Source organism: Poecilia formosa, unplaced genomic scaffold (assembly GCF_000485575.1).
Source record: "Poecilia formosa unplaced genomic scaffold, Poecilia_formosa-5.1.2 Scaffold189, whole genome shotgun sequence".
Taxonomy (NCBI): Eukaryota; Metazoa; Chordata; class Actinopteri; order Cyprinodontiformes; family Poeciliidae; genus Poecilia; species Poecilia formosa.
Window position 1 is genome coordinate 426571 of NW_006800128.1, and position 17102 is coordinate 443672.

Here is a 17102-nt window from a genome sequence, read left to right on the forward strand (position 1 = left end):
CACACACACAACAAATTCTGCAGAGTTAAACCAACACTATGCCCAGTCTATTTGGTCCTTTTCAGAATTGGCATTAATTGAACTTTTACAGAGTTATTTCAACAATAGTTTGAAAAGTTATAAATATTTAAAGTGTTAAAATTACTCAATTTCTTGTAGAAATAACTCTGAAAGAGTTAAATTAATGCCAATTCTGATAAAGACCAAATATACTCGGCATAGTGTTGATTTAACTCTGCAGAATTTGCTGTGCATCTCTATTAAAATGCTAGGTTTTTGTGAAGATAACATCATGATACATCATTCCAGAACTTTATACAAAATTACTAAATAAAAATCTGCACTAGATTGGTTTAATAAGTATGACCAGTCTTAAACTATCATTTTGCTGAATTGCCTGTGGGATTCATTTCAGAGACCAGCCTTGCTAAGTTCACACCAGCTGTCAGTTACAGTGAAAACAATTCTACTGTCTTAGTAGGATTTTGCTCATGTGCATCCTTGAGGTAAGGTTATGTAGCTTGTAGAGAGGTAAATGGATCAACAGAATGTTGTACAAATATATGTCAGTCAGGAGAAGTGTATTGCCCCCTACCACCATTCCAAAAGCTCTGTTTGACCAAAACAAGCAAAAAAAGAGAACACCTTCAGCTATCTGGTAAAAGGTTGCATACATTAAAAAATGTACTGAGTCCAAGCAACTTTCAGATCCACAAAAAATGACTTTGTGAAGAACATCAAAGTTATGGAATGGCAATAACTAAATCTACCAAAGGCTGAACATTATTAGGCCTTTGGACAAAAGACATCCTCACAATCTGAGAGATTTGATGAACTTCTGCAAAGCACAGAAGGCTAATATTCTAAAGTTAAGATGGTTCACCAAGATTTTTAAGGTTAAGGGAAATGCATATTTTATTATAGCAGCTTTTTAAATTTCCCATTTTTCATTCCAGAAGAGTTATTTGTTTTCTTTTCACAGTTAATTTGCATACACTTAATATCACATTATTCTTGGAAAAAGTCTGTAATTATGGTCTGATCTTTTCACACCAGCTCATTTTATCAGGGATGTGTAGATGTCCGGAAGCCACTGTGAGGCTGGTTTGATGAGAATCACCAGACCAGTTGATTGTTTCTGTCAGTGATGCCAACAGGATGCATCAAACTGGATGCTTCAAGCATCAAGATGTTTTCTACAAAATTCTGTTGTGCTAAGTCCTTGGGTTTATTTATATCAGTCCTAAAGAGCTACTATCCTGCAACTTTCAGATCAGATGCATCCCTGCTCCAACACACCTAAACCAAATGAATGTGTCATTACCAGGCCTATTCAGAGCTGAATGACTGCTGGGGAGGGAATTCAACCTTGCAATCCCAGTCTGTTGGAGTAAGGATGCATTTAAAAGTTGCAGGACGGTGGCTCTCGAGGACTGGACTTGAGCACCCTAGATTTATATAATAGTGGCCGACAGTAATCACATTTTCCTAACAAATACCAACATTGCTGTTTTGGAAGGAGTTCTCTGCCACTCTTAAAGAATATTTTGATGATTGCACATGCCCACTAATATTTGTACATTCTAATATTGAATATCTTTTAGCTATTCCTTTTTTAGTACACAAATATGCACATCTTCTAAATTTTTTAAATTACTATGCCCAGTTTCACATTTCATTTAAAGTACATATGTGGCATGCAACAAAAATAATATGAGGAATTGCATTAAAATCTAATATACTAAATATATTTCAGAAATCATGTTAAAATAAAATGTTAGGATCTGGGATAGTCTGCATGTTCTTTTAATCCTTTGTTGCAGTTTGTGTGCCCTTGCTCATGAGGGCGCCAGATATCAGCAATCCTGACCTGCTGCAGGTGTTTCCGTCACACCTGCAGCTCATTTCCACCACCTCTGCGTATGGATTTAAGGACCTGGGGCCTCATGCATAAAAGAGTGCGCAGTTTTCACACTAAAACTTGGCGTACGGAAAAAATTAGAAAAAAAATAAATAAATAAATAAAAAAATCGGATGCATAAAGCCTTGCGCATGCCCGTGGCTGTGCACCTTTCCTTTATAAATCCTAATTTACGGAAAATAGAGCGCAGCTGCTCTTCCGCCCTGTCGCTACCCTTAAATACATGTGTAAATTAGAATAAATACCTGGAAGTCTGCCACCGCGTGAAGCAATAACCATGGCAACGTCTTTGTTTGTAGCAGTATAAGCAGGGGTGAAAGTAGTTTTAAATTAAACAAGTCTGGCATATAACCATTCATTTGCCTAGCATCATGACCTGTTTGTTCTGAAGATCCTGCAGCTTCCACTTCTCTTCCTAACATGGCGCCTCTTCACCCTGACTCTCATACTGACAGGAGGAACCACAGAGCTCTTAGGTTAAAAGTAGGTCTTCCGAAGTTGGGATATTTTTCCTCCAACAGGAATCCAAGAGGAATAACCTCAAACCAGATGTTGGACTAGAATTTATTTCAATGTCATTTGTGAATGTTAGCTTCTTATTTTAAACAGTGAAGCTGCAAAGGTTGAAAAGTTATCATTTTGGAGAAAGTCTCATCAACATCAATATTTCCACTAAATAAGAGGCAAAAAAAAAAAAAAAAAGTTTGATAAAGGAAAAGCCTCTCAGACTCTGAGCCCGACAGCACCAAACTAATTTTTTTTATATTAGACAATTAATTTAATTTCACTCAAATTTCGTAAAAGCCGTTTGTTTGTTAAATACTTAATGAAAGATATTTACCGTGTTTGATGTTTGTTGTAAATGACTATACTCACAAAGAACAAGGTAATTAGTCCAAGTTTTGTCGTTTATTGAATGTTCAGAAACTACAGCGGCTGTGATTCGCCACAGCAAAGGTAAAGAAAGGTAAAACAACCCGAACAGGTGATCAACTCAAAACCACTCACACCTTTTCTCTCTCACTCTCTCTCTCTCTCGTTTAAGCACACTCGTTGCCATGGCAACCTCCTGCGCTTCCCAAGCCAACCAGAGATTACGTTAAAAACATAAGATTCAGTCCGTTACGATATTAGGTTTGTAGGCTTGATATTTATTTTGCGATCATTAATAAGCCTCTCATGAACACAGCGGTGTTGATTAGTTATTTTGGTAGTGGAACCGAAACGTACAGAATTGCGCAACACCTTGTTAAAACAATAATTACTGAGATTATTATTGTTGTTGGGTCATTAATTTGAATACGTTTTGTTGATTTTGTTGTTGTTGTTCTTTAATAAAGTTATGAACATTTTGATAAGGAGCCAGAGGAGGAGGACGTGCTGGTCTCAGCCTCCTGGCGGCGTTCAGTTTGTCAACTAATACTGAGATCGACTCAAAACCTTCCGCGATCAACGTGTTGCAGACCTGCTCTAGCAAAGCACGAACAGTTCAGAAACAATATTAAATGAGAAAAAAGCGATTTATTAACTGATTGTGTTTTAGATTGTTCTTGAAAAACTAATCAGTCACGGCTGATTAGTGGGTGCACTCACTAATTAGCACAGTGAACCCACTGATTTTTTTACAGCTGACAGCCGCTCCACGCTCTTGCTGGTACTGCATACCCCCGCTAAATCTTTTAGGGGTACGCAGTACCCTACCGTACCCCCTTACTTTCACCCCTGAGTATAAATATTTATAATAATTCTATATTTTATTTAAAAGGTGCTTTCATCATTCAGAGGGAGCGATTGATCAGCTATCATATTGATTTGCTGGGAAATGTTGATGGTTTATGAGCGTTACCGCACGACTTCTTCTTTAGGTTTTGCTAAGAGCTCCAGGATGATCAGTCTGAGCAAAACTTAAAGAAGGAGCCGTGTGGTACCTGTACCGGTCCAGCTGCAGTCATCCTTCAGTCGAGCCGCCCGCTTTGTGAATGCGGCTTCTGGACATAAAGCATCTTTATTCTGCAAATGTACAACTCATGCACAGCCCTGCCAGCATGCCTAGGTTGGGCCACATGTGGGGAAAAGGAGGGCAGTCCATATGGGTCCCATATGGGTTTGTCTGCGGGTTCCCTACATGGTGGTGGCCCACATGGGTTTGTCCATTTAGGGCCCATATAGGGCCCATGTGGGCTGTGGCCCTACATGGTCATACCCACGTGGGGCCATCGTGGAACCTGCGGATAAACCCATATGGGACCCATATATCAGCCCTTCTTTCCCCCCACATGGGGCCCACCTAGGCATGCTGGCTGGGAGGATTCTGCTATTTAGAATAAACGTCCATTTTACCCACTCAAAGGACTCTCTGACACACTGTCTGTCTTTAAATCCCGGCTGAACGCGCTACTGTTCAGACAGGCATTTGTACGATCTCTTTATTGATTTTTTTTATTTGCATTTTTTTTTCTTTAAAATGTATTTATATTTTTGTGAGGTGACAGTATGTGCCCTCAAAGCACCTTTTAAATAAAATGTATAATTATTATTATTATAAATACTGCTTCAAACCAGGACGTTGCCATGCTTATTGCTTCACGTGATGGTAGACTTCCGGGTATTTATACTAATTTACTTATCTATTTGTGAGTAGCGACAGGGCTACCAGCAGCTGCGCTCTATTTCCCGCAAATTAGGATTTATAAAGGAAAGATGCGCCGCCACGTGCGTGCGCACGGGTTTATGCATCCTATTTTTTTGTGCACCGCACTTTTCTAAATTTTTCCATGCGCCAAGTTTTAGTGTGAAAACTGCGCACTCTTTTTTGCATAAGGCACCTGGATTTCCTCAATCTCGTTCTGACTTCCTTGTTCCTCCCCTATTCTGGACAAACTCCACAGCTGGCTCTACAGCACCTTCACCACATGGCTTCCATGACTGGAAGACTACCTACTCATCACACCTGCAAAAATTTCAGGGATTTGCCCATTTTTACCACAGTCTCACGCTCTCATCGAGGCTTCTTCCCCGACTGCTCTGGTCGGGGAAGAAGCCTCGATGAGAGCGTGGTGCCTATCTGGTGCCTGGTGCCTATCTTCAGCGAACGTTACGGGCGAGAGGTGGGGTCACCCTGGACAGGTCGCCAGTCTGTCGCATGCCTAATAATTATGGACACCTTAATACAGAGTGTTGATCTTCATAGGCCCCTCCTTCCCTCATTAATACATTAGCTGATATATTTATACTCAACAAACATTCAAGTTTGTACAGCTTGGAGTTGGAAAATATGGATAAAAATGATGATATGGTCAAAACTCAAACTTACCTAATAATTATGCACACAGTAGTTGCAAGAACTGAAGCTGTGTGCTGACTATAGATCATTCCTCTTTAGGTCAGTTTTGTTTCTGTTCAGCTGGAGAAAGTTATGACACATCCGCACATTGATTTGTTCTAAGCATCTATTCAGAGCGTTGATGAGTTCACAGTCAACGGGGGCATCATAATGTATAGCTGTGTATCATCTGTGTAGTTATGGTAGGTAATCTTATTACTTGTTTTAACCTCAGGTAATGGGAGCATGTAGATACTGAATAGGCAAGGTATTTACTGAATACAACATGTAGTCCAATGTACCATACATTTTACAAATGTAATTTATTCATGTATAAAATCCAGTGGATTTCTAAGTCATTCTGTTTTTCACTGTTGATGTTTATCTCCAAATTCAGATTATTTTATTAATCATGTTTTCATCCTTAAAGTTTTATTTTGAGACAAAACTATAACAGAAATGCAACAGTTTTAAAAATCACAATCAACGGTTTTACAATAGAAATAAAATAGACCAATGCAAGAATTCTGGGTTAGGAAAAACAAATTTCTTCAATGCTCAATCTATGTCGTAATTATCTAAACATAAGTATTAAGTACTAAACAAACATGACAAAGACTATAGTGTACATGAACAGCTTGGCTTGGAATCAGCACCCAGATCTGCTTGCCAGAGTTGCCAGAGGTGGTGTGTGCTGGTCGATCTCATTCCATCTGGTCAGTAATGGATTTTCCACACATAATGCTCTCCCTGCCTGTCTGTGGAACATAAACAGGTCAGTAAGCCATCTCTCTATAAAATTATTCATTTTTATCGAGAGTTTGTTTTGTACAGCTGAAATTTAATGAATATGTAAAAGATGACTCCTGGTCTAATTTCCAAAGCACTCCAACAGCCTCCTTTTGACTTTAAGAGCTCTGCATGAGCAGACATTAGTTTACATCAGTGGACTATTGCATCCTTACACCTGCAAGCTTCTGCGGCTCCAAGACTCTGGAACTCTCTGAGGTTGGGTGAGCACAGTGACTTTAAAAGAAGCCACATGGAAATTTATCTTCATAAATCTGGTTTTGCTTTAAGTGTTTTGTGTTTTTATTTTGTTTGCTGAAGTACTTTGTATAAATGAGAGTTCAACTAAATATTAAAGCCTGATTTTCAGTTTTAATTCAGTTGTATATTAATTCTGCACACTAATACTTGCCCAATAATAACGCACACATAGATATTGTCCTAAAAAAGTCAAAATCTTACTTTTACTTTCTTAAAAGAAAGATTAACGTCAGGTTTGAGTTGTCATTAACATTTTGGATTGACTGTGAATGCTGTAGTTGTTCAATGGTAAAATTTCAAATAAATTGTCAAAATTACAACTTGCATAATAATTGTACACACAGTGTAAAGTTAAACTTCTCACTTTTAATTGATCACATTTGTTATTATGTTAGATGCACGACAGATTATGTATCTGTAATAATAATAGATTATGTATCCATTATGTACTGTTCCAAATGTGAGTGCATAATCTGAAGGCACATTTGATCAAAGTGGTGCAGTGAAGGCTGTTCATAAAAGCTTGAATGTCTTTTCTTTCACACAAGGATGGATCTTAGTCGCTTCCTGATCCCTAGAGTGTCTGCTGTGTCACAAATAGTTCAAAGACCTGTTAATAATTCATTGCATCTCTCAAGCTCATTTTTAGTTGCTGTAAATATGTAAAGTCAATGCTAATGTACAAATGATCATTTATTTTACTAAAGTGATCTGCATATTGAGCAAAAATGTGAACCACTCTTCCTGTCATTTTATGGCATTCCTTATCTGCTGTGAAATGTAGCAAATTGTGATGGCAAGCAAGTTATGGACTGAGTGAAAATACTTGAAGAACCATACTTTATTTATTTATGTTGCTCACACTTGTCCAACCTCACATTGTAGTTTGCTGCTCTAGTTTTTTCCAGACGCACACTTCACGCCGTCTAGTGGTGCCTGGATGCTCCAGCATGTGACTGAGTCAGGTGTTCTGTTTCCTTCTTCTCCTCTGCTTTTTATGCAAAATACAGAGGCATGATGGAATCAATTCTTGGAGTCTGCTTCCCCTCCACCATGTGATAAATTATTCAGTCATGAGCAGACAGACAGTGGGGGTGTGTGAGCAGTGCCATGCAGTGCCAGCTTATGTTTGCAACAAAAACAAAGCTGCGGTGAAAAGTGTAGGTCAGAAAATGAGGCATAGACAGACTTTATTTTTGTCATAGAGATCAAAAATAAAACCGAGTTTCTTTATTACTGAAGGATAATTTAATGCCATTATCAGATCAAGTGGTTTACTAAGCAGGTTGATTTTCAGACATTCTCCTCCAAAGATGACAGCTTCTGTTGTGCCTGAATCTAAATGCAGAAAAAAAATCAAGACATCCAGGTTTTTATGTAGTCAGGTCTTTCTGATAGGATTTATGGATGAATACAGCTGAGTATCATCGGCATAACAGTTCAAATTATCTTCTGTCTTGGTTTTGGCCTGTGTTTTGTTGCTCATTCATATTTTATTTTCTGTTCAGTCTTTGCTCTTTACTTGTCTTCATTTTCATTTACTTCTAGACTTTGTCTCTTGTTTCTCTGCAGTTCCTGTCCCTGAAGCCAGTCCAATAACATTTTGAATCCTACTTTCTCTACCATCATGAGCATTGCAACTCTCTCACCTGTGAGTCCTGAGCCTCCATCCTCAAAGCTCATGTTCATCAGAGACGTCGAGCCCTCCCTGCACCCTGCCAATGCCCCTGTGTGTCCAGATGTGGCTCATCAGTCTCTGAATGGAGCCTCTTCCTTTGGCCCTGAGAGCAACCAGTCCAGCCTCACCAGTGAAGAGTCTACTACTGATCCATTGTTCTCCCAGAGGTATGAAATCCCCCACAATGATGTAATATCTGCTTAAACTTGCAGTGTAGGTCCTTTCCCCTCTCCTGGACAATGAGGGTGCAACATGTTTTGTGATGGTTGTTTTTGCAGTGATCACTAGACTTCTATTTTTTTATGGAGGATCAAAACGTTAGGTGACTTGACTTGATCATAGAAACCTCATGCTGATGAGTTGTTGCAAAGTGCTGCAGAGATGTGCTGATTCTATTCCAGAGATAAAGTCTGGAAATGAAGAGCACAAAGAATTTTCTGACGATGCATGGCTGCTTGATCTGCTGCTTTTAACTGCTAAAGTTGCTAAGCTAACTGTCCTCAACACTGAACTCCAGACAAAAAAAAACAACAAAAAACATCGGTCCAACATAAGTGCAGTTAATACATACAAAACAAACTTTGTGTTTAGAAGACGCATCTGAACACTGGGAAGCTAAAACATTTTCTGAACCTGAAAAAATGATCTCAACAATCAAAGAGAGGATGAAGAGGACCCGGAGGATTTCTGCACACATCTGGACGAAGTGACAGCAGAGTTGAATTCATGTTTTGATGACTTAAATCTAATTGAGTACATTGCTACATTTTTCTCAAACCCCTTTCAGCACATTGAAATAGAGCACATAGCAGCAGAACTTCATTATGCATTTGCATTACAAACTATTGAAGACAAGGAGATAAATGATTTGCAAAATTACATTAAACCGAAAGCCAGATTAAGAGACAATTACTGTCTCAATGAGAGAAGTTCCCTCTTTTCATTATATATGCACTAAAACTGAATACTTAGTTTGGCTCCACTTACCTGTGTGAGAAGGTGCATTTTCACAGATGAAAAAAAGTCAAACTATAGGAGCTCCTTGCTGACTGATATTTGCATCAGACTGGCTGTCTGAATCTACGAACCAAACTCCAAAAAACTAAGAGAAAGATTTGTTCTCAAACATCATCAGGAACTTGAAGGAGCTCTACAGGTGAAGCTCCTCCTTCTAGCACTGTAAAAGGTGATACTGAATGAGATTGTTCAGTCACATTCAGTTAAGCCAGATTAAGAGACAATTACTGTCTCTAGGGAAGTTATTGCCAGACCTCCTGCTATTTCACATTAAAAGGAAATGCAGCCACTTTAACAAGTAAAGCTATTCCAGGACAATTCTTTAAATGGTAGTGTGGGGAAAAAAAATAATTTTTTTTTATTATTTTCTCCTGGGACTTTAGTTCCTGCTTAATACACCGTCAATCTCTATTCCTCAAGGTGAACGATTTATTGGATCCTTACTATTTTAGATGTTGAATTTACAAAGTTAATTTATTAGCCTGAGTGAGTATCCCACCTGATAACAGCGTTTCTTGAGTTCGTTGATCCCAGTGCTGGAGCCGTGGAGCCGGCCAACAGCCCTCTTCTCTCTTAAATCCTAAACGAGGTTTGAGGTGGAAGACTAGTCCAGGTCGGTACTAAAACGTTGTTTGTCAATGTCCTCGGATGTCCAGTCGAGGGATCCGGGTCGCAGTACCAAATAGTTGTGCTGCTGTGTATTCTTATGTATATGTGACTTTTTTTTTTGCTTTCTATACATTTTACCAAGCACTGTTCAGGTGAAAACACTCAATCAGGTTTATTTATGAATTGTGCACAACTCAGAGAGCTTTCCATCACAAATTGTTTCACGATTGATTGTCCTTTGAGCTCTCCTAAATGGACCAGCTGTATTTTGGTATTAAGAAATGGAATTTATGAATTCAACTCACTGACTCTTCTTCAACCTCAAACATCAAGAATTTAGCATAGAGAACGGATAAATCCTTCACAAAAGCTAAGTGTGGTTACCTAAATGAAGCATGATCATGAGCTTCTCTTTTTTTTAGACTTTATTTTTCTAAGGTTTTTAGAGCATATAGAAAAAAGCATAAACAGAGAAACAAACAACAAAACACGTGAAATTCACAGGTACATGTCACATCTTATCTGCAAAAAATTGTCATTTTTCACAGAATGTGTAAAACAGCCACATCAATATTTTCTTGCCTTAGGCTGCTAATCTTATATGTTCCATAATCTATATCAGAAGACCTAATGAGGGAGTGTCTCCTGTGAGCCAACATTTTGTGATGGGTTTTTTGTACTCATGAGCTTATCTGTTAACTCATCACTGCAAAAAATAGAATGCCTAGATTTAGAAGGGACTTTTATTATTCAGTGTGTCAACTCAGATCTGGATCAAGTTCAGGGATCTTAGACTCAAAAAAGTTAATGACAGATGGCTGGCCAGCTGTAGGAAGAGAAGTTCCAAACTTCTTCCTTTCATTAATGATGGAGGCCACTGAGCCCATCACCTCAAAGCTTTACAAAGTTTTCTGTTTTTTTCTCCAGATTTTTATAATTTTGGTCTCTGAGATTTGCAGACAGTTCCTTTGATTTCATGCTTGGTGTTTGACCTCTGACCTGCATTGTCAACTGTGGGACCTGATATAAACAGGTGTATCCATTTCAAATCAAGTCCAATTAACTGAATTGACAACATGTGGACTTCATGTGAACTTTAGAAGCATCTCAAGGATGATCAGTAGAAACAGCTCAGTGTTGAGGTTTACAGGTAAAGCATTAAGCAAAGACTGTGTATTCTTATGTATATGTGACTTTTTTTTGCTTTCTATTTTTAATACTTTCAATACATTTGCAAAAAGACCTCAGAGACATTTTTCTTAGGCGTGTAGATTTTTGAGGAAAGGTTTCTGACTTGGATGGAATTCAGCATTCAGCTTATGAAAAGTAGAAAATTAAACACCAGCAACAAGTGGGACTTTCCAACAAAATATTTTTCTTTATAAAGTATACTGTATCCTTGTTTAAATTTAAGCTAACAGGTAAACTTTAGATTTTCCTCCATAGATGTGCAGGTATGAAGTGAAATACATTTGCTAACTTGACAAAAAGGAGGGGAGATGCTTAAGATTTAACTATATTCATCAAGAAGTAAAAAATTAAATAAAAATTGTGCAGCTACCATCAGAATGAAAGAAAAATAAATGCACCTGGGTTTGGAGTTATTTTTAAACACATTTAGGGCTTTTGGTGTATTGTTGGTTTTTCACAAATTTGAGTTTTGAATTGTGACTTCCAACACCCATGTTATTGTTCAGATATTTATAAGTCATTATAACTTTATCAGAACTATTTGCCAAGAAAGCTAAATTTAGGTAAGGTAATTGTATTTATATAGCACATTTTCAGCAACAAGGCAATTCAAAGTGCTTAAATTTATATTTAGTACTGAGAAGATTTGTATGATCATTCTGGGTGTAGATTCTCATTCTTTATTGTATTTATTTCTCATGTGTTCTGCTTTAAGGACAAAGAAACTTCCTCCTCTCCACACTGGAGCCGACTGGAAGGTCGTCCTCCATCTGCCAGAGATTGAGAAGTGGCTAAGAGCAACCAGTGACAGAGTTGCTCAACTCACACACTCTGTTGGACAAGACAGTGACAACAGACATGTGGATGTCCACCTAGTACAACTTAAGGTAGGCAAAAATGTGCTCTTCCTGTTACTATGGCAACTCTTGCATGCACCCGTGGGCAGCCATTTTCTCTCAATTCTCTCTGTATATTTGTTTGTTGTGGGTTGCCCCATTCAGCTGACGCTGTATGCACTCTTCCACCACAACTGATAAAAAGGTTTACCTCAACGTTTGACCATGGAATTATTGACTCGCACCTCACTATCTCACCAACTACTAGGGCTCAGCTCAAATTAAAAGTGATAGTTGAGATGTTGTTCAAAGAGTTTGTAAGTCCACCTTCACTCACCCAGTGGCATAAATCCAGGGGCCAATCAACAAATGCTCCTTCCCTCTTCTAGATAAGTGACTGAACAATATTTCACAGCTGAGAAGTCATTGACAATATCATTTTAAAATATAAAAAAAATACTGGATGCTCTTCCTCGTCACTAGGCTTCTGGTGATGAGATCCAATTTAAAGAACTTCAGAGGACAAAGCTACAAGTATGGGAAACCAGTTTCTCTGGTCATTTATTCATTTATCCTCTAATTCATTTCGACAGAATCTTCTTCATATGCAATAAATGGAATATCTGTTAACGTAAGGGAGGAGAGATCTTTCTATTTTCTCAGACAACTCTTGCTGCAGCTCTGTCTTTTCCTATTATTGCATGGGGAATTCTATACGAACACAGTTTGGCAGGCACGATGATGTCAGTCCAGAATCGATGGTTCAGCTGATAATGAAAGTTAATGCTGCTGTGCTGTGGTGTGGCATTACATTTTGATGATGGCACTTATCAAAATGTAATGTTTGTTACTGTTTTTTTTTCAATTGTTGACTGTATGGTGTCTTTTATGATTTTGCATATTTGTTTATTTATGATGTAAAGTACTTTGAACTGCTTTGTTGCTGAAATATGTTGTTCAAATAAACTTGAGTGATTGGGCAGATGCCACGTCTTACTGGAAAATGAAACCAGCATTTCCAGAAGGCTGGTCAGCAGAGGGAAGTAGAGAGAGCTCTGAGACTTCCTGGTAGATGAATCATGCTGCATTTGTTGAGAGAGGAGTGGAATGGGATGAAACCCCACAGCCTCTGATCAGAACCGGCTTTGGATTCTGGGAGTCTCATTCTATAAAATTTATTTATATACAAATTAAATAGATCCCAGTTTATGAGAAAGAAATTCAGTCATTGTTTTTGACTTTCTTTTAGTGATTTTTTTTTTTAAGAAATGTTTTATGGCACATATCATTGTTTATTTATAAATCTGTCACTAGCGCATGAATCTCAAACATGTAAAATATGTAAGCTTGTTGAATGACACTTCAGTTCTACTTAAAGTCTAGCTATTCTGAAAAGCAGGATGTGTTCCGGAAAAACCAATTTGGTTTGAATTTAGACATTTGTTTAAATCTCTCTATATGATTGGATTTAACTGACAATTTTTGTATAAAGATAATAGAACATTGTCTTTATAAAATTTATTTTGTATAAGTATAATGCAAAATATATAATTATTCTGTATAATTATATTTTTTTATATTCTGCGAATAAATTGAATTCTTGTAAAATTTGAAACATTTGTTGAAAATTGGGTTGATACGAATAATAAGAAATGAATGAAATTATTCTAATTAGAGAAAATCTAAAATAATTGAGGCTGCCTCCAGCCCCCAATTCTTGTTTTTGATATCTTTGAAGTTGTGTTATTGTTTAACCCTGGAAAAAAACAACAATTCATATAATCAAAAGTCTACAAAATTATTACATTCATGGAGATGTTGGGTGGATGTAAACTTCATGTGCTGATGCTCAGTGCAGTTCAGGGAAGTGACAAACTCAAACTTTTGCATAATGCATGCGTCACAGAGCATAAAACAACAGCTTAGTGTTTGGGTTCTGAGGTCATCGTGTGTGTGTGTGTGTGTGTGTACACTAAAGTGTTGTGTCATTTTTCACCAGTAATAAAAGCTTTATTTGTGGAACTGTCACTTTGCTGCCTCTACAGTTAATAAAGACAGCAATAGAGAGATGGAACCTGTTGTGCCTTCTAGTATAGAGAATACCTTAAACTGGGCAAATTAGCAAACAAAAACAAAACACCATGTACATTTTTTTAAAAATAATGTGTTGGTAATATATTGAGATGGTGTGCAGATTTTTACTGCATAAATTGCTCTTGTAAAATTTAATGACTTAGCTGTGAAACAGTCTACATTCTGTCTGACTTGATGTTTGCTTAGGCTTAGGCTCATTCTCTGGTTGACCGCTCCACCTAGTGGTATTATTTCTGTATTACAACAAGGTGGAGAACAGCAGTGGCATCTCCCTTCCTGTGGAGATGCTGATGGGATAAAAAGCATGTCATATGCTTTTACATTTTCCAAAGAAAACTATTCTGTTGAGTGGACTCAAATGCTTCACCTAAATCTAGAAAACTTCCTAAAACATATTTATTATGTATTGCAGAATTCATTGTCTAAGACTGCTGAATCACAGGAATTTCTCTGTATTAATGTTTTCAAAATATATAGTGATGTTTCCACAAAATGTAGAGCACAAAGTGGTATAAACAATGAATTATAGAATTATACATGATTCAAAACAAAAGTGTGATGTGAAAAAGTATTCAGCTCCCTTTACTGAGTGCAACCAATTGCCTTCAGAAGTTGCCTGATGATGCTAATTACTAAACAGAGTCCACCTGTGTGTAATTTGGTCTCAAAATAAATCCAGCTGCTCTGTGATGCTTCAGAGGTTCACAGGATATTTGAGAGCAAACAGTATCATAAAGTCCAAGGAACACAACAGACAGGCCAATGAGAAGTTTAAAGCAAGTTTTGGCCATACAAATATTTCTCAAGCTGTGAACATCTCTCTGTTTAATCTATCATTTGGAAATGGAAACAGTCTGGCACAAATGAAAACCTACCAAGACAAGGCCATACACTGAAACTTCCAGCTGAACAAGGAGAGCTCTGATCAGAGATGCAGCCAAGAGGCCCATGGTGACTCTGGACCAGATGGAGAAATTCACACCTCAGGTGGGGGAATCTGTCCACAGGATAACTATCAGTCATCACTGCACATTGTTTCTTCACCATTAGAACATTTAGCAGTGCATACATGAGAATTATTGACGGTAGTAAGCTCCTCCCCCTGGCTCTGATTGGGTGTTTTTGACCTGGGGGGTGGATTTCTGCAGATGGCAGTAGTAGATCAGATAATCTGTTTCTTACTCTACACTGTCATGACATGGTGACAGTTTTAGTAAACATTTTTATAAATGTTACATACTGCATTACACTATCATAATAAAAATATGATGTGACACAAGTCTTGTTGTGAATTGCATTCATAATTTTATATTTTGAACAAATAACAGTTCTTTTGGTCATTTTCCTGACCCCTTTTCATTTTCCTTTATGTGTGATTTTGATGCATAGGTTATAACTGGACTGTATATTCTTAAAACTATATCTAATCATCTAATCTGACCAGTTTAGGTAAATACTTATAAAAACAAAGTGTAAATAAAAAGTGAAATCTGAAATCCCTTTATTCTACCCACCTGTTTTAGTTTTTCCTTAACACAACTGGTTTTGGGAGAAATTTAGGACAACTTAACAAATTGTCTCAATTTACATTCACCACTTTTATAATGTGTATCTTACGAACCCAGTAAAGTCAATATCTGACTGGATATAAACAAATCAAGAGTGTTAGACAACAATAAAATGTCATTTCTGGACTCGCTGAGAAAACGCCATCATCATCCTACCCTGACCAGGCCATAGCTGCTAGACTAGATATGAAACTTTTCTAAAATGTTTTGCTTGATGAGTTTTGTAAAACCAAGTGGCTGATGCGTTAAGTTTGAAATCCCAGCTTAAGCTTTTATTTTAGCTTGTGAAACGGGCCCCATTTGTTTTCATTGTTCTTACTGTAAAACATTTAGCTTACTTACATTTATGAATTCCACAAACAGCTTATGTCTGGTTTCTGGCTAGGACTCTGTCTCCCCTCTTGACGGGTGACATCCTGGCTGTAGGGGTTTAGAGCTTGGGGTGTAGGGGTTTGCGATGGGAACAGACATATCTTCAGACGGCTGTTTGAAATCACATTCATGCCCCTGGTGATCTCTCTCCTCCTTCATCATGTCCTTTCCTACCCTTTTGTGGCTTTTGTTTCTTTTTTATCCTCTCCATCATTTGCAATCTCTCTCTTCCCACCTCTCTCCATATCTCTGTCATTTTTTTAATGCGTTTGCCTGCAGGGCATTTTTCTATAACCCGACCTTGCCACAGAGAGACTGTAGGATATGATTATACTGATGCAGCTGGTGTCTGTGTGTCTGGGTGTGTTTCTAAGTAATGGTATGCGCTCCTCTGAACTATTCTTGGTGTCATACAGCAGGTGGAGTCCAACAGCTGAACAGAGCTGCTCTGCAAGGGAGAGGCTGTTATGTGTTCTAAACAAATCCATGGGAATCTGTGAAATAGTAAGACTTAAAAAGCTATAACTACAAAACATTTTCAATAGAGCATTTGACTTTAGTCCTCACCAAAGATTAATGTCTTCCTTAGTCCTGGTAGCACCCTACCCACACCCACTCCCACCCCTCAGTTTGTCCTTGGCTTGTGTCATTTCTTTAGTGAAACCAGTGAGTAAAGCAATAACTAATATTTCTAATGAGGTCTCATCATTTTTCACACATTGAAGCCATGCTTTTAAACACTTGCTTCCCATTCGTTTGTGGAGGATGTCCACAAACGAATTGGGTTTGTGGACATCTTTCACTCTTTGGGTAGAATTAGAAATTCATAATTTTCTACTCAACACCATGCATCTACTAACATGAACATTTGTAAAAATTGTAAACAAACTGGTCATATCACTTTAATGACCATATTATTGTTAAAAATAAGAATAATTAAAGCTGAAAATTAATCTGTCACTGAATGAAACAGCATAAGTATGACTATCAAAATCCTTATAACAAAGTAGTTGTACAAAAAAATGTACATCTGCTCTTTATTGAATTAGATTATAGACAAAAGACCAGTAAATGAATTGAATGCCAGCTGAAGATGTTTGCAAACATAATATCAAGTTAGATCCATCCATCCATTTTCTAACACCCTTGTCCCTTAGTGGGGTCAGGAGGGGTACTGGTGCCTATTTCCAGCAAACGTTTCGGGTGAGAGGCGGGGTCACCTTGGACAGGTCACCAGTCTGTTGCAGGGCAACACAGAGACAGACAGGACAAACAACCATGCACACACACACTCACGGAGAATTTAGAGTGACCAATTTACCTGACAGTCATGTTTTTGACTGTGGGTTCTCTCTGGAGTACCCAGAGAGAACCCACACATGCACAGGGAGAACATGCAAACTCCATGCAGAAAGACCCCGGGCGGGGAATCAAACCCAGAACC

The 17102-nt window shown here is 37.9% G+C and overlaps 1 protein-coding gene across 3 annotated transcripts in view; it reads left to right on the forward strand.

The window, feature by feature from the left end:
* LOC103147759 (A-kinase anchor protein 6-like) overlaps window positions 1-11837 on the forward strand; it is a 13345-nt gene extending 1508 nt beyond the window's left edge. For 2 of the 3 annotated variants that reach the window (XR_001663969.1, XR_001663970.1), the window contains exons 3-4: window positions 7866-8138; window positions 11504-11695. Coding sequence is in view for 1 of the 3 variants with exons in the window: in XM_016678751.1 (XP_016534237.1) it covers window positions 7921-8138; window positions 11504-11822 (537 nt within the window). In the remaining 2 variants the exon portion in view is untranslated. Of the gene's footprint in view, window positions 1-7865; window positions 8139-11503 lie in introns of all 3 variants that reach the window. The other variant, XM_016678751.1, reaches the window with a different exon arrangement.
* Window positions 11838-17102: the final 5265 nt, after the last annotated feature.